At 34.5% G+C, this 26,568-nt stretch overlaps 1 protein-coding gene and 1 long non-coding RNA gene across 2 annotated transcripts; one reads left to right on the top strand and one right to left on the bottom strand.

Annotated features, from left to right (window-relative positions):
• Window positions 1–1,838: 1,838 nt before the first annotated feature.
• On the bottom strand, window positions 1,839–11,582 carry LOC140000051 (uncharacterized). Its single transcript, XR_011805360.1, has 5 exons — window positions 11,290–11,582; window positions 9,586–9,681; window positions 7,687–7,799; window positions 3,841–3,943; window positions 1,839–2,627 (listed from the first exon to the last, which is right to left on the bottom strand). It is a non-coding gene; the product is annotated as an uncharacterized lncRNA (long non-coding RNA).
• Window positions 11,583–12,046: 464 nt separating this feature from the next.
• Window positions 12,047–21,577, top strand: LOC101800311 (uncharacterized). The gene is made up of 4 exons (XM_005018715.6): window positions 12,047–12,337; window positions 14,904–15,251; window positions 16,568–16,668; window positions 19,771–21,577. Exons 1-4 carry the CDS (start codon window positions 12,289–12,291, stop codon window positions 19,942–19,944), a joined length of 672 nt encoding a protein of 223 aa, XP_005018772.3. The 5' UTR covers window positions 12,047–12,288; the 3' UTR covers window positions 19,945–21,577.
• The last annotated feature ends 4,991 nt before the right edge of the window (window positions 21,578–26,568 follow it).

Genomic DNA, 26,568 nt, shown 5'->3' with positions numbered 1-26,568 from the left:
TACCACTGCTGATTCTCTCTATCAAGTCATCCTCAGAAAAGTACATCCTTTGGGCAGTCTGGCAGCAATCCCTTACACTGAGGAGAAGCTTGCCTTAAGACATATAAAATCTTTAACATTTAACCTTGCCTTTCTAGCTCTGAGAATGAAATTTCACATATCTCTAATGAAAAATATGACTGCATACTTAATAATATTTGAAAAGTTTAACATTTTTTCCAATTTCATCACAGCAGAGGGAAATGGAAAACTTGAAAAGATACTTTAAAACATTAAGCTTCCCCTTAATACACTGCACAGACATATGACACAGAGGTGAAATTGAACTAGCTACTTCTTCCTTCAGCAGTTGGCCCTGGTAATTTCAAAATGATTTGTCAGTTCCCCATCATGCATAATACATTTTTTACTTGCCTCACCTCTCCCTCTTCTCCCTCCCCTTTAGAATTCATAAGCCACCCAGTAAGATAGTAGGGACACTTATATGCATTTTATTATCTATATTTATATTAAAAGACCCTTCCATGCTGAACTAACAACTTAAAAACAAACAAGCAAACAAAAACAGAACTTAAATGAGCTTTGTTGAATGTAAGCATGTGTACAATAATGGAGAAAGATGCTGTTATGACATGTACATGTATTTGTTTGGATCTGACAGCTGGTTTAGATTCCATCTGCTACCCTTTAGGGATGTCACCTGAGAGTGATTTTACTGATACATCATGATGGTCAGTTGCTGCCATTTATCCAATACTTATGGTTCAGCAAATAGAAGCAGAACTTGAACAACAACAACAAAAAAAGCATTTTGCTACTACAGGGGGCTGCAGAACACTGGGCTCCTAACATGCCTGGTTCTATAAAGTAAGAAGTTCCTAAAGAATTTCTAATGTGAGAAGAGTATTTGATTCAAGTTTCAAAGACAAATATGATACTCTGTTTCAGCACTACAGTGATAAATTAAATTACTTTGGGCTCAAAACTATTAACTATAGTCTTTTAAGAATCTCCTCTGTCATTCTTGTTAGAAATAACTTCCTAAGAACGTGGATCAGTGCTTTATATTGCAGCATCAATACCTATTTTGTGACTCTTTACTACACTAAGTAGTTAGACATTTCTCAAATACAGTCCCTGCAGCATTTAGGAGTGTTTTTTTTGGGAGTGTAACAATTATAATTTAACTGTAATGTTTAAACTTCACAGTCTTATTCTTGCTAACTTAACGGTCTCCTCCCATCCTACAAAACAAAACAAAACAAACAACAATGAAAACTGAGAAACTGACAATTTAAACAGACTTGATGACAGTGACAGGTCTGTTAGAGCACAGCCTATTAGGAAAAGTCAGGCTTAGATTGGTTTCCCCTACCTACATACACAGCTCTGTTCCAGTAGAGGTTACCCATGATCTATAGATTGCACCACAACCTTAGAAAGATAACACATCAAGAGACCTGAAAAGATTTTCTTTCTTACTTTGCATAAGTAACTAACAGGAGGTAGTGAGTATGTTAGAAATCTATATAATGGAAATAGAAATCAAAACAATTACTCCTCCAACTTTACAAAGGTAAAGGGTAATAAATAAATAAATAAATAAAATTTAAGAGGATGAATAATGGTTATACACCTATTCTGATCCTTAGTTACTTGCTTATGATGAAATTTCCCTGCATGTCTTCCACAGATAATTATCCACTATTTTTTTACAATAATAAACATGATTAAAGCAAGACGTTTTTAAAATTAGATGTTTTAATATGTATATATAATTGTAGATCTAGTTGTACATAAGAGATAAATTAAAGCAGATTAAGCAATACTTCTTTTCATACGCTAAATATTTTATAGGTTATCACATTGGATGAGTTTTAATAAAAACATAATGTGCTATGCCTAAAAAATGTAAATTGTAATTGCACAACTTTAATATTAGAATTTTCAGATTTCAGTATAATGAGAAAACTCATGATGTAAGAGAACAGAGTAAGATAACTATGTACAATTTAATAATTCTTTTGACATTCAGCCATTCAAACAGGAAATTACCATCCTATACAAAGTACAAAATGAATTCAAAAGAGGGGAAAAAGTGAAGAAGTTGTCTACTTTTATCTTTCCCAATCTCCTCAGTCATCCCCCTCATGATTACCTCACTTGGCATTGTCAAAGGAAGGTCAACCACCTTCCATTACTCAATGTTGTTAAAGAGAATCTGAAAAAATCCCAAGTTTCCTTTTCAAAAGCAGGATTTGCAAACATCAGAAGAATCTGTGCCTTAGCTTCTGGAGCAGAAGGAGAGATGCTGATGCTATCAACAATTTTATACTAATGGAAAAAGGACATGTGCTCATCATGGATAGAACAGAGAGATCCTGCGAAAGAGACAAATACAATCAAAGCATCACATTTTCCTTTTAGGATCCTTCCTGTAAGACTTCAGTGTGGTTGGCCTTAAACACTCAAAAGTTGTATCAAATTAGACTCTGAAACTGTTTACCAAGATCACATAATAGTGAATTGGGTCTTCAAATTTCTGATGCTCAGAAGCACTGGACAATGGAGAAAAATTGGATGGTTTCCTTTTTGTTTAGTTTCATTGTTGAAAGCACAGTAGACACCTGCAGACATTTTAAAGATGTTCTTACTTCAAACAACAAATACTGTTGAGAATAGTTAACAATGCTGTGAAATTTTTAGAGATAGAAAATGACTGTGTTGTTTGCTTTAAATATTTTGTTTTGACTTTAATATATATATATTTATTAGTTCATAAGGTTCCAAATTTATTTTAACCTAACCAGGACAAGGAGTTGTGTATGGCCAGATCTTGAGTTAGAGTCAAGAACTTTCAGACTGAAAGCAGGAATCCCAGTCCCTCTTTTCATCTGAAGACACTCTAGAAACTGGCTGTTATGACAAATGAGTTGCAGCAGCTTCCCTTTCTCTGGCTCTGTTAGTGAATGAAAGTTGTGGTGGGTGCTGCTGCTGAACTCAGTCACCTTGGCTGATTCTGCTCTGAAATTACATGGGGCTCTTCACGGGACTCACTTATACAGAAAGAGATTTAGTTTGGAAAAATGATGTGGAAAAGAGAGGAGAGGAGAGGAGAGGAGAGGAGAGGAGAGGAGAGGAGAGGAGAGGAGAGGAGAGGAGAGGAGAGGAGAGGAGAGGAGAGGAGAGGAGAGGAGAGGAGAGGAGAGGAGAGGAGAGGAGAGGAGAGGAGAGGAGAGGAGAGGAGAGGAGAGGAGAGGATTAACTCAGCCTGAAAACTGTCTACAGAGGAAATTTTCAGAGACTGAAAAGGAATTCAGTGGAAGGAGGGCAAACTTGCACCACAAGCAAAATAGATAAAAAAAAAATATAAAAAGCAATGCTTTACAAAAATGCAAGGACTCTGCCAGTTCCTTGGATAGTTCGTGTTTGCAGGAGTGGATTAAAAGTTATATTAAATGAGAGATTATGCTGGCCAGTAACAATGTTTCCTCATGGATCTAATAATATCCCTTCTAATCAAACTGCTCTATGTATATATCTTTAGAGTGTATTCCATATATAAATCTTTTTTTCATTTCTGTTTTAAAGTTAAAAGAAAAAAACAACTCTTTAGACAAGTAGTGGAAAGCATTACATTTTATGTGATTTTTTTTTTCTAACCTTAAAAGAATATGAAAGGAAATTAAAAAGAAAAGTTTTATCTCTCCAGTCCCTATTGGTGGTTTAAAACACACAGCATTTTCACTGTTTCAGTTTGACAGTGTAACGTATAAAATGTTTGCTGATTAAAGTAAAACCCAACTATTTCACAGTTTATCTCATGTGTATAAGACTTACCTTTTCCTAACCCATCTCTTTCCCTGACGGTTACTGTCTTCTCCGCAAGGATATAAAACTGTAAGTTAGTTGCTTCATTAATAACACCTGTGATTTTCGCCATCTGAAAACAAATATGTTGGGTTTATGAGAAGGCCTTACTAGCTTTCAGGTCCTTATTTTTAGAAGGGCATTTAATGCTAGACAAAGGTGGAGGACTGCCACCACTGGAAACTCTTGATAGTATTTATTAAAGGAAATGACAAAGGATGACTGTGATAGTATAAGCTTCCATGTATCACCCTCTCACCCTCCCAATAAAATTCGATTCTGACTTATTTTTTTCTCCATTTTTCAGGTATCATTTTGCATTTTTTTTTTAATAGTAGAATATGAAGCTCCAGCTTCTCAAAAGCCAGCTAGTTTCCTTTTTCTTCATTTCCTTTTTTTTTTTTTTCTTCATCAGCTCAAAAGCACTTGAGAACAAACAAAAACCTCTATGAATTACAAGGAGTCTCCAGAAAAAAAAAAAAAAAAAAAAAAAAAAAAGAAATGGGGATATTTATTCAATGTTATTCATATTTATTCGATTGTTAGAATTCCATGTTTACATGTCCATGAACCAATGTAATTTTTGACAATACAGATTACTGGTTTACAGATAAATCACAATACAAGAGGAAAATGTTATTAGCTTCATAATTTTTCTTTATTGACTGCAAAATTATTGTAAGGAATTGGAACTTTTGATCTTATATGATAAACAATCCTTGTCACATAATTTCATTTGTGCAGCTGTCAAAAACATCAAAGAGCTTTATAGGAAGCATCCTGTCTGGGAGCTGTAGTTACACCACACTAATCTAAAGATACATAAATAAGATAGTGTTTTTACATTTATCTTTAGGATATCCTCTTCCTCTTTTTCATCCGCCCTTTAACATTTTATTCTTCTATCTCTACACTTTTAGTTTTCTATTTCCATGCATTAAATATAGTTTCTGTAGAGATAAAAGTTCATCGCTCGATACAAATGTAGAATGTTGCGATAATGCAAGTAGGATTTGAAAGGAGCTAATGCCATGCTTTCAAAGTTCAAGCAATTGTCTTGCTCAACCCAATTACACCAACACTGACATAAGTGCCAGAGCAACTAGCTATACTTCAGGGAGAAATCATATTTCAGGCTTATATCCTCCACCTCAGGTTTGTTTGTGAAATTAACAGCACAATAAATAAATAAATATATGAATACATAAAAAGAAGGCTTTCTATTTGCTGCTAGGTAACGTTAACATTAAAGTTAATAATTTCTTTAAAGGGAAAATAAATGCATTCAGTCAAACAAATTGCTCCAGTTAAAGTGGATATGCCTCAAGAAGTTGAAATGGATGTATAGAGTAGAAAGACTACATCTTTTTTTAAAAACTTTTTAAAAACTCTTCCTGCCAACAGGTGAATAATACTTACATTAAACTTACATTAAAGTGTGTTGCTTAGTTTTGATATGAGAAAGCATAAAGATGTGTTGATTTATCAGTGAACAGAGCTACTCTTGAAATGGTTTCATCTTTTCCGTTGGATGTTTGAAAGGGTAATCTTGATAACAAATTATTTTATGTACAGATTGTCTTATACCTAGCTTAGTCTATGGCCAACAGGACTGTGAGGTGTAGGAGAATTGACTCTGATGCTTTCACTATAGTGATAGCACTCAGGAGACTGAGAAACTCTAACAAACGTTGTCACCTTCTTAACCAGTGAAAAGGTAATAGGCAAGGTAAGGATTTCTCTAGGGTGTACAGTTGCCACATTTTTGGTCAAACAATGAGATTTCTAGCCCACTGTAATGTCAGTTTGTATTGCAGCTATATCATCGTCCTGACAGGATTTGCAAAAACAAGATTTACAAGAAGGGGGTTGCTTTGTTTTGTTTTCTGTGTGATAACAATGTCTTGCCTACTGAATATGATAGCTCCCGTCTAAAGAAATATTCTTATTAGTTTACTGGAACTCTTGTGTTTGCAGTTTGAGACTGCCGAACACCCCGAATGTAGTTTCACTTCAAGCCAGTTTATAAACTAGAACATGTATAATAATGTGTCTTTGTTATTGAATTGATTTCTCAGTGAGAATAGAAAACATGATATTTTGTTCTTTGTACTAGCTGCATTTAAATTTCAGTGTGGATTTTAAATGGATTTTTTTTGATATTGATCTATAAAGACCAAAATAATTTTGTTTCTGCCTTCTATGGTACAGCAGCAGACAGTGAAATACACAGTAGTAAAAATTTCCTCAATTTAACACAGAAAATAATATTTCCAGGCCAAAGGGGCAACTTTAGTGTGGTTCTCCATTTTCAACATAGAAGAGAGCAAAGGGAATGGGGATGGAGAGAAAGAGAGTTAAAGATGTAGATAGAGGCAAAGAAGAGTGTTTTGACTCTATAATAGCATTATTCATATTGCACTCTGTGGAGTTTTCTGAAATGTAGAATTTCACATCAATAAGCTGAGGAAGAACTGCAGCTCTCAATTTCTTATGCAAGTGCCAGATAATGTCAGAAAAAATTGTGTTCGTTACAGCATTGTTGAGATGGGCTGAGAGCTGACCACATGCATTAAGAATACTCTGAGCATGCGTGAAGGATTGATCTAAAGCTATAGATGAAATCTCAGAGTAGCATACATTATTAGGAAATTGTGCAGTTATCACTTTTAGGTGTGTCCACGATCATAACACTGAACTACTGTGTTTGTTCTGGTAGAAATATTTTGATGCATCAGGTAATGATGCAGACTGATAGAATTTAGTGTCACTATCCTGCTTGGGTTGTTTGTTGAGCATTTAACTCCTATTTGTATTTCTCTGAACGAGGTTCAAGAAAAGAACTCCCAGAAAGGGTAAGTCATTTTAATATACTGTAGACTCCCTGCTGCTGGTCAACAGAAAGATCCCACAGAATCCACTGGATAACCACACTGCATTTCCTTTGATGGTGGTGTCAGCTGTCAGCAAAAAGAGACTTAAGATCATTCCACTCCTACTGAGAGAATATGGAAAAATCTTCCAGAATTCAGAAGCACACTTCATTGCGCAATTAAAAGCAGCTCTGCATGTGGACATACCCAGAAGATCAAGAAACTGTTAGCAGGTTCTATATTTCTCTGCATGGAAAATCTCAAATTCCTGATCAAGCAAGAAGAAAAGATGCCACCCATTAATGTTTATTAAAGTGTTTTCTTAATCACACATGCTTTTAAGTCCAATAAAGCTATTTTCCCCCAATGATTGTATTTAAACTGCAATTAAATTTTGTATTTATTAGTAACACAAAATACTGGGGTCTGAAATTAGCTGACTTCATAAACAACTTGCTCTAAATTCAACCTGCAAGCTGCAGATCCACTACTGATATATACTGCTGGCAGTTTCATCCATACCAACTTACGGATAGGAACAGTGAAAAAATTTCGTCTCCAGATTTCAAATGATTAACAGCACATTTAATTCATATTGGTTACTAAAGAGATTTATACACATGGTAAATATTCTGCTAGTATTGAAATTTCCTCTCTTGGCTGTAAAAATTAGTAATAGTTAAATAATTAAACTAAGGTAGGAGTTTTGGTCAAAAGAAATAATGTACTCTTTCCACATTTCACCTGTCATATCCGTCCAGTTTCTCTATTTGTGAATGAGGGTACAATTGAAGTATTTGCTTTTCATTGTGAATTTCATTTTTGCTCCTGTTTTGTTCTGCCTACAAGTAGAAAAGATTCTGCAATGCCTTTAACTTCCTACTAGGCTAAGCAATGCACTACTATGGAGACACCCAGCAGGAGTTTACAGAGTCTGCATTACCTGGGCAACCTGAAGAAGAAGAACATCTTAAATTTTTCGGGTCAGTAGATATAAAGCAGCTTTTGATGTTCTCTCAGTCTGTGCTAGTGACAGCCCTCTTCCATCTTGTGTATCTGATTAGAAAACAGAGAGAAACCTCGAGGTCATATGCACTAGTCCCCATATAGGATCCTCCCATGTCGTTCTTGACACTCATCTTTCTCTAAGGTCTCCAGCCTCCCTAGAGAATCTATTCCAGAGCTCTGCTACTCTTACCATTAGCAAACTTTCTACAATGTTTACCTGCTTTCTTGGACTCTAGATTTATGCTGAATAAATCTAAAGAATAAACTGGATGCAAATTATCTTACTTGTTTAATATGTGCTAAGGAGGTCTGCTTCAAGCAGTTTTATGTTGTCAAGTAGCTATTTTTGGGTAGTCATGAACTACAAGGCACTGTTTTATTTCACACTGCTGTATTCACCTGCATTTTTATAGACACTCATAAAATGCCTGATTGCTTTTCAGGGTTAAATACCTCCAAATAAGGACCAGTGAAGAGATATTACTCTGAGATTGTTTGTATCTTCCTTCATGTCTTGTTATCTATTTTCATGGCTTCAGTAGAAATTTGCACAGAATTTATTTTCTCATCTCTTGGTGATACCATTATAAATTTCAAAACAGATCATGTATTTGTACTTCATTTAAAAATTACTTAACTGTGCTGTTCCTCCAGGCTGCAGCCACAGAGCAGTGAGACATCTGCACAGTCACTCTCTCAATTTTTCCGCTTATCATAGTGAAAACAACTCTGCTAACAGAGAAGCTACAGCCTACTAGGTAAATCTATCCATCTTTTTCTTCCAGTCCTGTAGATAGACAATAATCAGCTGGAATCTAGGCCTTGTAAATATGTATCATCTCTATTATAGTCCTAAAACTAATCCTCATTTCAGCGGTTAATTAAAATATAATTTTAGATAAACTCAAGTTTCCAAATTGCTTGAAATTATAGTTGAAGCTGGTAATAAGAAACCACAGAGGAGTGAAAGAAGTCTAAAAGTAAGCATGCTTATGTGTTGGTATTGTTCTGATATTTTAATTGAGTTGATTCTTATTTTCATCACTGTGCGTAGGTCCTGAAGAAGACCTACATGTCAGTCACCATATCCTTAGGTTGTGTGCTTCTTTTTAGAGAAAAGGTTACAAGGTCATTGTACAGTTATTAACTTATCTTAAGTTTCAAACTTTATCTATGTCATGTATAGGAAGAAAATAATACATTTAAAATTAATCTCTCTCGAGTTTTAGAGAGTAAAAACCACTTTTATGCAGTGACATTTCAATATTTCCTATCGTATGCCATGACATAATATTTCTAGATTTGATCTTTTTAAAGATCTTAATTATTTCAAAACCTTTGACGTGTTTTCTTGGTCACAAGTTTAATTCACATAGCAACTGAGCAATAAGCACAAAAATCTTCTGATTTTTCTTCATGAAAGTGTTTATGTCACATACACATCATTCCTATGAGACACAGTTTCTTTTCAAAAAATTATTACTGAATAGCAATAGATTCAAGCTTATTGTTATATATTAGCATAAATATTTTGGTTAGCTGAAACTCAAAGCTCTGGCAGGACTTCATTTCATGAAGAATTTTGTCTATCATTTGAAAGAGATGAATACTTTTTTTGCATTGTATAACACTAATACATAAACTTAAGGCAATTAATAATTAATGGATTAGTTAGTTACAACTGTAGGCAAGCCTTTTTGTTTGCTGAACTCTCACTTAGCCAATAAACTAATGCTTATTTACCTCACAAAGTTCTACTTTGTAGTATAATGCAACATTATTGCAATTACGTATGATTGTGGAGTCTCCTTCTCTACAGATATTCAAAACCCACCTGGATGCTATCCTGCGCAATGTGCTCTAGGTGATCCTGCTGAGCTGGACTAGAGGGTCTTTAGGGGTCTCTTCCAACCTCATCCATTCTGTGATTCTGTGATTAAAACCAGGTTAAACTTTAGCTGAGTACAAGTCATTAGAACAAGATACTGAGATAAACACTGTGTTAAAATATAGAGTAACTCTATCACTATCAAATTAAATACATTAATTTTCTGGAAAACAAAATAAAATGAAACAGAATCCTCTGATACTGGATAACTGCTCAAATGTATGTGTGAATCCTGGACCAGCTGCATTAATTTCCTTATGCTTGCCTTTGATCAGTTTTCTCTGAATCACTTATTGCTTATTCAAATCAGTATCTTAAGGGCTTTTATCACTGTTGTTCAAAATGTTATAGCTAAAAATATTATATGGGGAGTTACTTCCTAGAAGCAGGAAATTCAAAGAATTTTACATTTCTTTTATTTCTCTCTTCAACCCGATTAGTATCAGATATGATTTATAAGAATAATATCCAATTTAGCTGTTATTTTTACACTTACTATTTAATCAATAATATTAATTTATATTAATATAATTAACATTATATTGATATTTATCATTATCATTACAATTATCACTATAGTAATATTACTAATTATATTATTCATATACTTATATATGAAATATATAAATATATATTGTATAATGTCATATAACATGTTAATATATTTATGTTATATTAAATTAATTATAATTATAATTATATAATTATATATATAATTACATATTTTATAATATATATTATATATATTATCTATATTATATAATTATATAATTATATAATTTTTAAATTATATTAAAATTTTTATTGGTGATTACATTCATATGTTAATCTGTTGATAAAAAAATGAGGCAAAGAATGGCATAAGTTTAATGATACATTCTCTTTACAAATTTTTTAAAATTATTTATCTATTATCTATTATCTATCTATTCCCTCTTTTTTAGGGAATAAGAGTTATTTTTTATCTTCTTGTTGATATTATTTCCTTTGTGTGATTAGTTAGCTATTTGGTGTCTCTAGAACACAATTTTTTCTCTATTTTAATTTTAGTTAATCCATTGATAACAACAGTAAATAATGTGTCCACAAATGTAAGATTAAATAGTCTACATTTTTTTTTATTTTATTTATTTATTTTCCTGAGACATACATTTGAGTGAATGTGGATTAGGGGGATGGAATTCTTTAAGAAATAGTTGAAAATAATAAAATGATTAGAGTATACAATTAGTGTTTTAAGATCAGCTTAGCAAACATTTCTAAAAGTTGTCGAGGAGACAAAATATATTATGCCTACTGGAAAGTTAGAGGTTTTTGTTCTGGTCTTAGTGCTATTAATGAGAATGGAATATATTTGTACCACCTTAGAAGGCAGTGATTCTGCAAAGACATGCAACATTTCAAGTAGACAAACATAGTGGCCTCCCAGCAGGACGCTGTGTATCCTTGTATTTGTAAACAAGACAGAGAAGCAGAAGAGTAGAAATTTGATTTTAACTCTGTAGAAAAATGGTTTTAAGGTGTCTATATAGAATCATATATATCTTATCCCAGGACTGGAGGAAATGTCTTCTATCACAAGCCTTGAACGCCTTTTTTTTATTTTATTTGAAAATAATTATCAGGATGTTATCCCATATAACAACTTACATGTAAAAAGGGCGGGAGGGGGGAGCGGGTGGCAAAAGAATTGATATAATAAAGGACATGTAAGGTGAAGACACAGCCTTTCACAGTGAGAATCATTAGTCATTTCAGAAGCTATTGAGTTTGTAGATGCCTCTCAATGTCTTCAAATCAAAACTAGATATTTCCATGGAAGTTATCTCTGTAGTCAAACGCAGACATTCAAATCTGTGGGCAGTGCAGTGCGATAAAATCAAGCTTTAGTAAAACACAGGGGTAACTGTGCATGATGAAATTTAATAGTTTATACAAGGAGCTATGAGGAGGTTAGCTGACCTAATAGGCTTCTGTGAATTCCAAAGGTAAGTGTTAGGGTTGCTACATTGCTTTCTTTGCCACATTATGGTTCTTGGCAGCTAATGTTCATATATGTTGGATTGCATGATTTCTTTTCTGAAAAAAAAAAAATAGAAAAAAAAAGAAGAAATTATGTTTGTTTTTATTTTTTATTTATTTCTGAAACACTCTTGTGGTATGTTTTATTTGTCTAATTGAACCAAAGCTAGATAGAGCTTCATCCTTCTGGTGCTGAAGGCATAAATAGGTCTTTCAGCAAGAACATCAAAGAGAGGTATCTGTTGACAACTTTGCTGTATTATATTGTCACTGTTGCTACCAATGATTTATTTCTGTTTTTGTCAGCTTTGAGTAAATTCACCACAGAAAACCAATCCTCCTCCTAGTTGTCTGAAGAAAATACTCAGAATGTAAAAACAGTCATAGCAGAGTTCAACTTGAAACTACAATATTATAAGCTAATCTGTTGCAATGTCCAGGATGTGTGATGGCAGAAAGGGAAATAGTTACAGTGAGTAAAACCACAGGAACCTCCCCTTAGAAACAGGGTTAAAAACATGTTTTTAGGAGAACTTTAATTTATTTTTCAGCTAGTTGCTGATAGCTGTGGTTTTAGCAGTCTCAGTTGACCTTTTAAAACTTTTCATTGGCAATTCCAAGAAAACGATGCCGATTGGTATATTAATTACAATATCTTACTTTGTTCACTTTTCAGGTAAGTAGTTTTTTGCAGTTTTTTGTTGTTGTTGTTGTTTGTTTGTTTGTTTGTTTTTTAACCTCAAAATTCTTAAAAACCTAACTTTTGAGAAAATCAGTGTCAATTTTTAATCAAGGATGAAAGTGTCAAAAAAAATTAAATCTGATTGACACATAATAATAAAAAGAAAGAAGAGCGGGTTCACTTTTGCATATTAGAAATCTGTACTGATATTTTAATATTTAGGTCAGTAACTTTATTTCAGGACTTTAGCATAAGTGAATCTTGAAGTACTTTTAAAACTATTCATTTATACTAACAAATTTAAAAGGAAAGAAATATAAATCGTATTTGGAGCTTTTTTTTTCTTTTTTTTTTTTTTTTTAATTGTATAGTATGATGAAAATGCAAAAGATATTTCAGATATGACACATCCTTTTCTTTACACAAAGTTGCTTTCCTTCATTGAATATACTGAAATTGGTTTTACATGGGTTTTGAAATATTGCTATCAATGTGATATATTGATTTTTTTTAAAGAAAGTTGTTTTTCAAGTAAATGAAGGATATAGCCCAGAAACTTCCTTCACTCCTCTGGGTTTATGTCCTTTTTAAAATCTATTCCATGTTATATTTCAGCAAACCAAACCTCTTTCAAGTACAGAACAGTCATTTCTGAGCATACATTTCTTAGTATGTATGCTCAGATGACAAGAAGTCTAAAAAGAATAATATAAAAAATTAGAGGTAACCAACTATTTTGAAGCATCATATTAATTTGTTCTAATATTTTTAAAAGCATGTGTTGTCTGTGCTTAGTAATGATTTTCCTTTTTTTTTATACTTAGTATAAAAATGCATAAGTAACACTTACGTAAGACAAATGTTTAATTTCAAAGCAATTCAGTAAATACAGTTAATGGTGGAAGTCTAGTTGCAGTTCCTCAGATGGAAAAGATTCATTTCACAGAATTCTGAATGTCTCTTTCATGAATTTATTACTCTACATGAGAAATAGATGTTCTTATAGTAAAGTAAGTAAATAAATAAATCATTCAATCTGTTTAAACCTTTATTGTGGCATTAAATCAATCTTGCCTTTAAATTATTATTTCAGTTTATTGACTAAAAAGGGAGAGTAAGGTTAAGTGTTGTTTTCAATGTGGTTATTTAAAGTTTAAATAACTGACTTGAAAGCAGATTAATCTTGTGTGAATTATTAGTTACAATCTCAAAACACTTAAGATGAGACACAAATGTAGATAAAGCTTAGTCATATTCACTAGAAATAGTGAGATGTCACTGCTAGCTGATCTGAGATGGGTGTCAAATAGGGATTTTTTTGTTATTCAGAAAAAAAATATCTCAGAGTTCATCATTATGGGTCCAGAGGAGGACCATGAAGGTTATCAGAGATCTGGAGCACCTCTCCTATGAAGAAAGGCTGAGAACACTGGGGTTGTTCAGCCTGGAGAAGGGAAGGCTCTGGGAAGAATTTACTGCAGAGTTTCAAGACATAAAGGGGGTTTATAAGAAAGGTGGAGAAAGGCTTTTAACCTGGTAAAGGTAGACTTGAAGGTAGATTTAAAGAAGTTACATTTATAGTGAGCATAAAAAAGAAATTTTTCACGATAAGAGTGGTAGAACACCAGAACAGATTGCTGAGAGAAGCTTTGAATGCTCCCATCCCTGGAGTTGTTTAAGGCCAGTTGGGTGGGGCTTTGGGCAACCTAGTCTAGTGGGTGGTATCCCTGCCCATGGCAGAGGGGCTGGAACAAGATGGGTTATAGAGGTACCTTATGATTTAGAGGTACCTGCATGGTTCTACAACTACGTGTCTTGGAAAAGCCTCTTCACTTATTTCCAAACTAGTAAAGACTTATTTGCTTATTTGCTTATTGACTAAGTATTAACATTCTGGAATTCTTTACATTTAATGAAAGATTGTTCTCTTGTGGTGTATCTTCTTGTTTATTGCAATCTTATTTTAATTAACAGTTTTTATTATTATTATTATTTTAGTTCAAGGCACAGCAACAGATTTATTTCAGGCATATTCCCAGTCTTTATCTCATTGTTGCCTGCACATATGCAAAAAAAAACCATCTCATGTTATCCATCTATGGTTTCACCATCCTTCTGTATTAACTCTGTAGATAGTTTACGTGCACACAGTATCTGTATAAATCTTTACTGCATATAGACTTAAAGAATTAAAAAGAAAAATGTTAGGAATTATCAACATTTTTTTTTTTCATAAAAATATGAAAAAATATAGAAATTGAAGACTTGTATTAACATAGAAAAAAGATGTTGACCTTGCATAGAAAATATCAGAAAGTGAGTAAACTTAAATAATCCTTATATTTAAAGCAAGAATAGAATTTCATTTTTGCTCAAGTTTTTGTTACTCTTTTTTTTTTCCCCTCCTTTTAGATATATTGTATTTCCTTGCTTTCCAGGATTCCTCCACAAATTGCATGTCAATATTTAAATAATGATGTATTGGACTAATAGGATAATATTAACAGAACATTAACATTGCTTTTAATAAAGGTGATTATTAATTAATTGATAATTACAGCTAGCAGTAGGCCAGAGCTCTCAGTTGTGCAATATCCTGAAGATGCCAGTGTGCTCACTAACTCCACAACCTGGATGCTGTGTGTCTTTGAATACCACAATGACAAGAACGAGGAGCCAGTTGTGTACTGGAGAAAAGGCCCCAGTTGCAACAACCAGCAGAGTCTTCGGTCAAGCTCAGGCACCAGCAGACCACAAATACACATTACAAAGGATGTGTTCAGGGGATACTCCATCTTAAAACTCAGCAATGTTGACCAAAATGCCAGCAACTTTTATTTCTGTGATGTGACGCTAACCCAGAAAGCTCAGAACAAATGTGGAAATGGCACCAAGCTGACAGTACAAGGTAAGAAGTGTCTAATACACAGAAACTGACTTGATATATCCAAGGAGAATTAAGTCTTCCACAAATTTTACTGTCTTCTCTCCCACCACTCACTGCTACCAGAAGAAGGTTGGGGAAAAAACAGTCTACAGTCATGAGTAGGAGAGAGAAGGTATGAACAGTTTATATAGCCAGACTTCTCAGGGACAGGGACTTTTCTTTGCATCTGACATTGGGCAGCAGAACATTGACTCAACATTTAATATATTTTATACATTTTCGATATTTTGCATATTATTGTATTATTTAAATTCATATTCTGCATTAATATATACATTACACATTTTAAATATTTTTTTTTCTTACTATTCTGCACACAGTTTTGCTGGATCTTTACTTTGCTTCATACAAACAACAGAAATCTGTGACAATATTTTGTACCATTTTTCATCATTTCCCTCAGTCCTTGTATGCTGTCTTTTTTGAAATATGTAGTTCATGCTTCCCCTTCCAGTCACTGAAAAATGAATAGTAAATTAAGCACTAAGGGTATTTTTAGAAAGGTTTGTGAAAGTAGGGATACGTAGGAGTGGGAGTTTCTTTCTGTGTAATTATAAAACCATTTTCATCACCTTATAACTCTTCCACTGTCCTCAAATTTTCTAATTTCTGTAATCCTCATGGGGACTGCAAACTCAGTGACTAAATTACACTATTGTAGCAGAGCCAAGTTTTGTGCATGAACACTTTCCAGGCAAATCTAACTAGCATATGCTATATATGCTATGTACTGCAAAGAATTTCTCTGTTTCTACATTTCACTTTATGCGTAACAATTGTCCAATGCAGTACTTTTAAGTCCTTAAAGAAAAACAGTTGTTGATGAAATTCTTTTGACTTACACACCATAATCATGTTTGCTTTAGTTTAAAAAGCAAACAAGCAAAAACAAACAAACAAACAAACAAAAAACACACGCACAAAAACAACGAAAACCACCATAGGCTTTTTCATCATTGCGTTAAGTGTGTGCTGTATAAAAGAGATGTTTATGCATATCCCACTTGGAGCACACTGAGAATTTTGTTTACTTTTAATTATATAAATTGCTAACAACAGTTTCAAAAATTTCATCTGAAAAACAAAGAAGACAATAGTTCTCACATGAGAGGCTTAACCTTTTAGCCTGAAAAAAAAAAAAAAGAGCGAAAGAAAATGTGATAAAAATTAAGACAACTGTGCTGACTAATCCTCACTAATCCTTCAAATGAAATCATATCAGAAAAGCAACTATTTTCTCTTTTTCAGGTACTTATTTTTCGTTATCTTCATTTCAGATTTCAAATGTAAAGACTGTACAAGATCAGAAATGACATGGTGGTGGTGGTTCCTTCTTGGATATGCCATCTTTGTCACCACAGTTATCATGGCTTTTGGTGTAAGTAATACCTTCAAAAATAAATACTACAGACCTAAAGAAGGGTGGTATCTTCTGATGGAAAGAAATGATAAATAGATTGTGCAGCTATAGCAAAGTAAAAAGTCAGTCTGTTTTCTTTAAGTAAAAAGTTAGAGGTAGAACCCCCTGCCTTTGGATGTTTTGAGAGCATGACCATAAAAGAAACAGAAAGCTGTGGCAGTGGAGATGCATAGAGAAATTAGATCTGTTTTCTGAACTTGCTGACAACTGGGAAGCTGTTGTCTATGCTGGTGGTTGATCTAGAATTATTACTTTTACCTGGAAAGTAAACAGAATTATAAAACAAAACAAAATGATAATAATAATAATAATAAAAAAACACAACACTTAATCAGCATTTTAAAACAAATCCTGCTTCCTCCATATGTCTGGGCTCCAGCTCCTAATGAGCTCCACTGGGCATACATGAATGTCTGCTCATCTTTTGTTTTACTCATGTTTCAATCAGCCAATCAGTCATACCAGGATTTTATGTCCACTCTGACCCCCCCAGCTGATATGGGTCCCTGCCTGACATTTTCCTGGTCATCAGTGAAGCACACTGACATTTTGAAAACTTGAAAATACTTTAAAGAGAAGGAGAAAATATTTTTTTGATATATATTTTGAATATATTTTTTGATACAAAACTGTCTAAGATGAGAATGATTTCTTATGCTTCCTACATATTTTACAAATCCTTCCGTCTTTCCTAATCTTTGCTCTGTTCCCCTCCTTATAATCATTTTAATCAATCACTTCTTATGCATCAAAAAACTAAAAGGTAGATTTCAACTAATAGTTTTATTTTGATCATATTTGGAAATATCTTTTATGTGAAGGAAACTTTGCATAAGGAAATAAATCTGAGCTGAAGAAATCTGAGCTATGTCATAACTTGATGCAAATGAGCATTACACAATCTTTGAAGGCAGGGACAGTGCTACAATGTGCTCTATTTACAAGGTCCTTACTTGTAAATGTAGTTCAAAGATTATCATTTACGAGACATAAAAAGTTCCTTGTGCTTCATTGTGCAACAATCTCCCCTCTCAAAAAACTATATTGTACAGTCCCTTAGTAGTCAACAAATGCAGTTTAAATTGGATTAAGAGGGAACAGACAACAAACTTAGCAGACTTTCTCAGCTTGTGAAAGGGCTATTTAAGTATTAGTGAACCTAGCATTAATTACAGCAACAGCTCTCACCACTGCACAGTGGAGAATCTCATTATGAAAAGACTTGACACCAGTGACATAAGTTACAAGACCTACAAAGATACTTATGGTATCTGGTTGCACTTCTGGGTCAAATAAGGTTGGGGTTTTATTTTCTTTAGAAACCCAGTTGTTAAGTTCTGTTACCTCACAGACACATCAAAACTAGAAATGTTCACACAGTTCGGGCAGCTGGAGACAAAGGATGTGTGGTTAGACAGAGTGAACTCAAGCCAGAGAGAGAAGAGGTAAACAAGAACAACAAAAAAGAAAAAAGAAAAAAAAAAAAAGAGAGAAAAAGAGAAAAAGAAAACACAAACACCAAAAAAATTGCTGAGATACAATAGCACTTTGCACTACTGAGGTGACTCTTGCTCAGACAATGGCTTGGCATTGGTCTGCTGGAGGGAGCTGATGAGCGATTTCCTGATTTCGTTTGCTTCGCCTTTTTTTTTTTTTTTTTTTTCACCTATTAAACTGTCTTTATCTTGACCCTGGAGATTTTTCATTTTTTGTTCTTCCTGCCCTCTCCACTCTTCTGCTGGGGACTGGGTTGTGAGCAAGCAGCTCTGTGGTTGCTTGGCTGCTGGCCAGGATCAACCCACTGCACCAGCTAAAGAGAAAGACACTGAGATTTACGAAGTCAGGGAGTTTATAACTTCTTATGGGTCTTTTTTTTTTTTTTTTCCCACTAAATGACAAATGTTTTGTATCATGAAAATGTGTATCATGTCAAAATCAGAGCATACAATAATGAAAGAGGGACTGAATCACTCAAAGGCCCTTCAGCCCTTCTAGGCCACTGCTTAAATCTGGTATGTCATGGTTGGCTGAGCCCTTCACGTAGCTTCTGGAAGGAACTGCTATCTCAGGAAGAGGTATATAACTTACCTCTTCTTAGCCTAAAATTCTCTTAGCTTTTCCCTTACCTCTGTCAAACTTTTTCTGTGCTTCAAAGTCCAGAACAGGGCACCACAATGCACTTTTCCAATGAAACTTGCATGACAATTGTGTATACTTTATGGAGAAGCCATTACAGCTGTTTATTTTCCCCAAAAGATACCCATCTCATCCACCCTCAAAAACAAACAAACAAACAACTAATTTAAATTACATAAGAATAAAGAATAAATAAATTATTAAAATAATAGTTATCTCTCTCCCCCTACCTTATGCTCTATTTTTATAAAGTGGCAGCATACATGCACCTTAAGAGATAGTATTGGGAATTGGAGAAGTATTAAATGAAATCACTGATACATAGTTGGACACACTTTCTACCTACTTTTATGAATTACCCTTATTCTGCTAACTGTAAAGTTTTAGAATTCAGCATATAAAAAGCTAATCAATCAATTTAATAATGTTTAATATTAGTTCTTACTCTTATTTTAAACTAAAACATACCATAATTGTTTTACTGTATCATAATTGTCTACAGTTGACCATATACCACTTAGCTAAAACCATATGAAATACCAACATGTTAATTACTCAGGTATTAGCTAATATACCTAATTAATATTAGGTATATTATACCTGATATTAATTTCCTATACATAAATATAAATATATATACCTATACCTAATATAATACCTAATTAGCTAATAATATTAGGGTCTAACTAAAAATTATTAAGAATAATAATAAAAAATAGTATGTCAATTCATGAAGTTGTATTTAACATTAGTATTTCCATGTTTACTTGTGCTGTGAAAAGTATCATAACTTTACAAACAATTCGCAATAAATACTGGGTTGCTATCCCAGTAAAGTGAGGAATATGATCTCTAAAAAGATGAATATCTGATGGAAACACATTTTTCTTGCCTAACAATATATTTTGTGGAATATTGAAACAGATTTACCAGTGCTGTAAAAAGTGCAAGACTGAGTCAAGAAATACAGATAGCAGCGCTACCCTGAAAAGTGAATGGATTTATGACAAGCCATCCAGACCAGTTAATAATGGGTGTAACCAAGAATATGAAGATATGTCACTAGTAAGAACTTCAGTCACATTAAAAGGAAAATGATATGAAAAATAAACCATACAGTTGTAACTGTAAAGATGTAAGCATCTGTGATATGTACTACGTTGAAATGCAGAAGAAATATATACAAAAGTCACTTCATTAGCTTGGAATCTTCCTTGTTCAAGATTTTTTTCATTTGTTCATGTATTTATTTCAAACTAATGAAATAATTCAAAACTAATGACGGTCTATACATCTACAGATACAGTGAGCTTTACTGTACACAGCTAGCATCAAAATACTGTAAAAGTTAAAGATATTCAAACTTCTTTTTAATGCCAACAAGTCTGGCCACACATTCCGATATTTTTTTTCCATTTCAAACAAAAAGACACAAAAGTTAGAATTTTGCTTTTTCCTTGGGTTGATACAGTTTCTTTGCTTTACAATAGCAATGGCAAATTCTGTAATATAGTATCTGTCCACTGTAGTGATAGATTGTGATGAATTTAGAGTTTATCATAGAGAAATTTTTCAAGTGCTTTTTTGATCTTATTTCTAACTCCTTACACAACCCCATGTTTATAAATCCCTGCAAATTCTTCCACACTTAGTTTTGTAGCCACCTATGCCACTCACATAGTGCACTTCGGGTACATGCATCTCCCAACAGAATGAAAATACTGAATGTATTTTTAAAAGTTTTAATTTCTGAAGAAAAATATAATCGCTTCTGTTGTAGGGCTTGTCTTTGCTGACCATGTGCAATACCTAAGATTATAAGATAAACTATTTGCATAAATAAGTGTCTTTTAAACTTGTTTGAATTAGAATACTTTGGAATTCATGTAAATAACAATAATAGAATTAAGCTACATAGAAAGAGCTTATTATAATTTGTGTAGTAATTAGGTACTTGAGGAAGGAGTGCCATGGAATACTTATGTATGTGTTGACTTGAAATTAATATTTTGACAAATTACATAAATTGTTGAAAATAGATTTTATTTTTTCCCCTCAATCAAATATTGCAAGCTGAATATTGTGATTCATATTTGCTTACCACTGAAACTACACTGTGTGAAAGGAAAAGGTTTATAGAATAAAATGTCAGAGATTATGGCCTTACACATTAATTATGCAGTAATTATAAAAAGTGAGTAAACTCTTTTTACTCAAGGTGGGGGGGAGACCAATAAGTCGCAGTTGATATTCAAAACTGTATTTTAAGAAGTGGATACACATTGCTAACAAAGTTCAGCTTAAACTTCATCACTGGTGTTTTTTTCTAAAATATTTCCCTATTCAATCACCAAAGATACCAATTACAATCATTTTCATTTTCATTTAAGAAATTCATCTTACTATTTGAATCCTTTTGGTAAAGCTGTTTGATACACTTAGATAAACGTGACTTACAGAGGGACAGGCAGACTATGCTTGAGCATAGTCCAATCTTTAAACTAGTACTAAAGTCTACCACTAAATCATGGTAGACAGCAGGAACTAAATAAGTCTTCCCCACTCCTCTACCCAAACAGGCATAGATATATAAATCTCCAGATTCAGGAACACAAATTCTAATTGTGGATGTAAATATTTGTGTATATTTTCCAGAGGAATTAGCTCTTCAGAAGCACCTCAAATTTCATATTTTAAGAATCTTTAAAAATAAAATCCTTGCTGTACATAATACATGTCTAACGTTTCATTTTGAAGTTAAATTTTTAAATTGAGTTAAATATCAATGGTTTAAATACATGGCATGTTTATACATTCAACATGTAGCTTTAGAGAGAGAAAATGTCATTTCATCCTTTACAGTGCAAGGTGTTAAGTCCACCGGAGAGGAAGATTCAGTTCTGTGAAGAGAACTGAAGGCAGGAGTCAGTGAACCAAAGTCACCTTCAAGTACAAGAAGCACAAAGAGGTCAATGCATTCAGTGAAATTTTCCGTCTCTGGCATTTTGGCAAAAATAACAAGAATTCATACCTAATCTAGCAGATATAACTAGAGGGCAGGTTTAAAAGGCATCCCATTCAGATAACTCATATACTTGAATGGAGCTGTTTTCTTTACATCTCATATCACTGGCTCCACTCTGGATCAATGGCCCTTCAAATGAAGGTCAATACAATTTTGGCACTTTTTCACATGCTTCTCAGAAACAGCCAAGGTATTTTCTACATAATGTTTCCAAAGAAGTTGTACATAAACTTCAAGTCAGAAAGGTTAAGTACTTTGAAAGTTCAGGGGGAATAAAAACAAATAATAGGTAGTATGTGCCACTAACACCAATAGCAATAGTAAAAAAAAAAAAAAAATATGTTGCAGTCAGCAAGGTCATGGAACTTTTATGGCAGCTTAGAACAGAATGACACATCAGGACAGAATTCGAAATGAGTTTATAGTGCAAGCACTTATCAATATTAGACACATGAAATATTACTTCTTCCAATTTATGCTTTAAAAAGTCAATGTTGTGGTGTAAAGAATGTTAATATTTATATGTGTATTGGGTTTATGGGGCCAGGTTTTGGTGGGGGGGCTGCAGCCATGGCCTCTGTGAGCAGAGCCCAGCAGCTGCCCCAGGTCAGATCAGAGCCAGCTCCAGCCAGCTCCAAAAGGGACCTGATGCTGGCCAGAGCTGAGCCAGGGAGCAATGCTGGGTGGGCCTCTGGGAGAGCAGATTTAAGATGGGAAAAACTGCTGTGCAACAGCAGCTGGGAGAGAGGAGAGAGAACATTGAGAGAAGCAGCCTTGCAGTCCCCAAGGTCAGTGCAGCAGGAGAGCAGGAGGTGCTCCAGGCACAGAGCCGAAGTTCCCCTGCAGCCTGTGGAGAGGCCCCTGGTGGAGCAGGCTGTCCCCCTGCAGCCCATGGGTCCCACGTGGAGCAGATCTCCACGCTGCAGCCCGTGGAGGAGCCCACGTGGAGCAGGTGGATGTGGCCTGGAGGAGGCTGCGGCCCATGGAGAGCCCCTGCAGGAGCAGGCCCCAGGCCAGAGCTGCAGCCTGTGGAGAGGAGCCCACGCAGGAGCAGGGGGCATGGGGGGAGCTGCCGCCCATGGCGGACCTGTGCTGGAGCAGTTTGCTCCTGGGGGATGGACTCTGTGGGACGGAGCCGTGTGGGAGCAATGCTTGAAGAGCTGCTGCCTGTAGGCAGCCCCTGCAGGCTTAGCTGGGGAACGACAGCATCCTGTGGGAGGGACCCCACATGGAGCAGGGGCAGGGAGTGACCGTGAAAGAGCAGCGGAGATGAAGTGTCAGGGACTGACTGCAGCTCCCATTCCCCATGGGGAGGAGAACCTTTTTAGTTTGCTTTTAGTTTTTTCGCTGCTCCAGTCTACTAGTGATAGGCAATAAATTATATTAATCTCCCCTCTGATGAATCTGTTTTGCCAGTGACAATAACTGGTGAGTGATCTCACTTATTTCAACCCAAGACCTTTCCATCATATTTTCTCCCCCTTTCCCTTTGAGGAGGGGGAGCAGGGTAAAACCATCACAATATCAAACAAATTCTACAGTAAATCACAGAACCATTGGTTAGAGGGTACTTATGGAGCTCATGTAAGCCCAATCACCCTGCTCAAGCAGGGCCACCCACCACCTAAAGCAGGGTACCCAGGCCCACATCCAGACAGTTTTTGAAGATCTCCAAGGAGGGGGACTCCACAACCTTTGTGGGCAACCGGTCCCAGTGCACTGCTACCCACACAGTGAAAAACTTTTTTCCTTATGTTCAAAGGGAAGCTCCCATGTTTTAGTTTGTGCCTATGGCCTCTTGTGCTGTCACTGGCCGCCACCGATCAGAGCCTGGCTCCATCTTTTACATGCCTTCCCATCAGCTATTTAAACACATGTATAAGATCCCCCTTAGCCTTCTCCTCACAAGGCTAAACAGATACAGGTCCCACAGTCTCTCCTCATATGTCAGACATCCCAGACCCCAGTCTTTGTAACCCTGCAGTGCACTCTCTCCAGTAAGTCACTATCTTTCTCATCCAGTACTGGAGCCACTACTTCAGATGTGCTCTTACCAGTGCTGAATAGAGAGGAAGGACAGTTGGTAGCTTTTCTAGATTTTATTTTTAGTTTAACAAGGAAAGATGGAAAGTTACTACATTTTTTGTTTTCACACTGAAATTCCAGTTTTCTCAGTAGGTGTCATGTTTTATAACCCTAGCAAAATTAAAATGGAAGCCATGAAGTCCTACACAGCTGTCCAATTCACAAATACGGAAACCAATTTTCTTGGGGCTTGTCTTTCCCTAGTACATCACAACAGCACACGTTCTTTTCCATGTAATTACCTGAGTGATTAGAAAATTCACATTTCAAATTTTACATTGCTTTGTGGCATGTGCAAAAAATGCCACAACGAGGCGTTTGCCTCAAGGAGGAATGATACCTCCATACAGCTTACATTCTCAAACACAAGCCTATTCATTTAGGAAACACAAAAAGAATTTGAGAAAAAAAAAAAACAAAACAAAAAAAACAAACAAACAAAAAGACAAAACAATACCTAGATCATATGAAAAACAAAACAAAGCAAAACAAAGCAAAACAAAACAACACACTTAAAGCATATCTCCAGAATACAACAGTATCTCAGACTAGTTTCCTAAAAACAGTAAAAAAAATATTTCAGTATAAAAGGATCCGTACTGTCTAAAAATCCCTTTACCATCTATACGGCAAGAGAGACAGATGGCACAAATTATTCCTTAATAACCTCTTAAGATTTGTATTTCTTGCCTGCTTAAACATACCTCTGCATTTAAATAACAAAAGAACAAACACGAACAAAAACAAAAACACCTTAGCACATCCTTAGCATAACCTGAATAACATCAGAACATATATACATTGTGCTTTATCACAAAAATGTGTTAATCTTCAGAATAAATTATTATCTTAATCTGTTTTTCTAGATTTGACTGTATGGATACTAATGATTTTCAAAAGAATTTGTGAAATGTTAGTTTAAAAAGAAAAAAAAAAAGTTTCCTAGACAATGTGACCAGCAGAGACAGTAACAAGGTTTCAGCAGAAATGGCATATGTATTTAATTGGTATTGAATGCTATTATCTTCATCACAACCACTTATCAGCAGCATCAAGGTAGAAAATAGTTATGAGATTTAGCAAGTTTAATTTCCTTTAACCTTTTAAGATAGTAATAACATTTTGTAAAAAAGGTTATGCAGCCTATTTATGTAGCAAGTCCATCAGAAGATGAAATTCTAGCAAGTGCAGATTATGCTTTCAGCCCTATAAGGACTTCACCTAAAACAACCCTAACAGGAAATGAATCTATTTAAGAAGTATTCTTAAACTTAGAAATTCATATATTTGATTTTGGTTTGTTTTGATAAAGGAGATTGGTAACTGCTTTTCAAATTCATTTATCCACTACTTTTTGAAAGAGGACTCCCTACTGCCTTAGGCTTTTGAGAAATGAGTCAGAACCTTTCTCGGTATAACAGAGTTATGATGCTCTAACAGAAAATTCCAGCTATTAGTCAGCAAAATTAGCCAGGAAAGATCCATATGAAACTGAAGAACCTGCAGTGTTGTAAAACAAAAAACTAAACTGAATTTCCTTAATGCTAATATTCACTTGAAGAATATCACTGCTGACAATACAAGAAAGCTTAAGATAAGTCTGACTTTATTAGATTTGTATTTAAATAGAAAATATTTAAAAGTGTATGCATGTAATTGCCCAGTAAGACAATACACAGAAGAGATTTAAAACAGAACTAAGGTTTAGGTTAGGAACATACACAGCCATACATACCTCCAACTAGACCTGGTACAGGGTATGGACAGAATTAGTACTACTACAGATGAAGATAAGCAGGAAGTTAGCTGAAAGGAATCACATCTTTTGCCATGAAGCAGACTGACCTTAAGGTACTCTTACTAGTCCTCCTATCCTAAAGGCAGCTTTTACAAACATTTAAAGGTTACCCCTCATTTCCATAGTGACAAATGGCATGTACATTCTACATAAACAAACTATTCCCCACATCCACATGGGCTCCCCCATGTTGAATTATTTTCAGAAACAAAAGCATTACTTTTGTATTATAGATATTTTTAAATTAATGTTTTGAAGTTTATGAAGATAAACAGAAGGTAATTGTGAGCAATTCACACAATTTTTGAGACCAAACCAGTAGGAAAACAAATTGATCTTTAGTAAGGTACATCTCTATTGCAAAAGCACTACTTAGCTTGGAAAAAATAAATTTACTTAAAACTCTACATCTTAAATTTTCAAGATTATACAGCTGTATGTGTTTGAAGGAGGAAATAAAATGGGTAGTATTCACAGTATTGGAACATACAGAAGCAGACATTGTTTCTTCCCTAAAACAAAGAGATTGCAACTGTCCTCATGATTTAAAACTGCCTTCTGCAAATCCTGCCCTGCGAGCCTATTTGATCAAGAAACTTTTTTTTTTTTTTTTAAAGATTTAATTTTTTCCACACAAAATGGGTTCAAACATTGTTGGCTGAGGATAATGCATTTCTGAATGTCTGAATGTGCTTTACTATGCTTCTTTAGGACCAGATGAACAGCTTAAAAACAGTAAGACAATAGGCTTGTGTTCTGCTTTTGGTAGATCATACACAATCAGAAAATATTTATAAAATGGTGGTAATAAAAA

Source organism: Anas platyrhynchos, chromosome 1, assembly GCF_047663525.1.
Source record: "Anas platyrhynchos isolate ZD024472 breed Pekin duck chromosome 1, IASCAAS_PekinDuck_T2T, whole genome shotgun sequence".
In the NCBI taxonomy this organism is placed as follows: Eukaryota; Metazoa; Chordata; class Aves; order Anseriformes; family Anatidae; genus Anas; species Anas platyrhynchos.
This window is presented reverse-complemented; position numbering and strand designations above follow the sequence as displayed.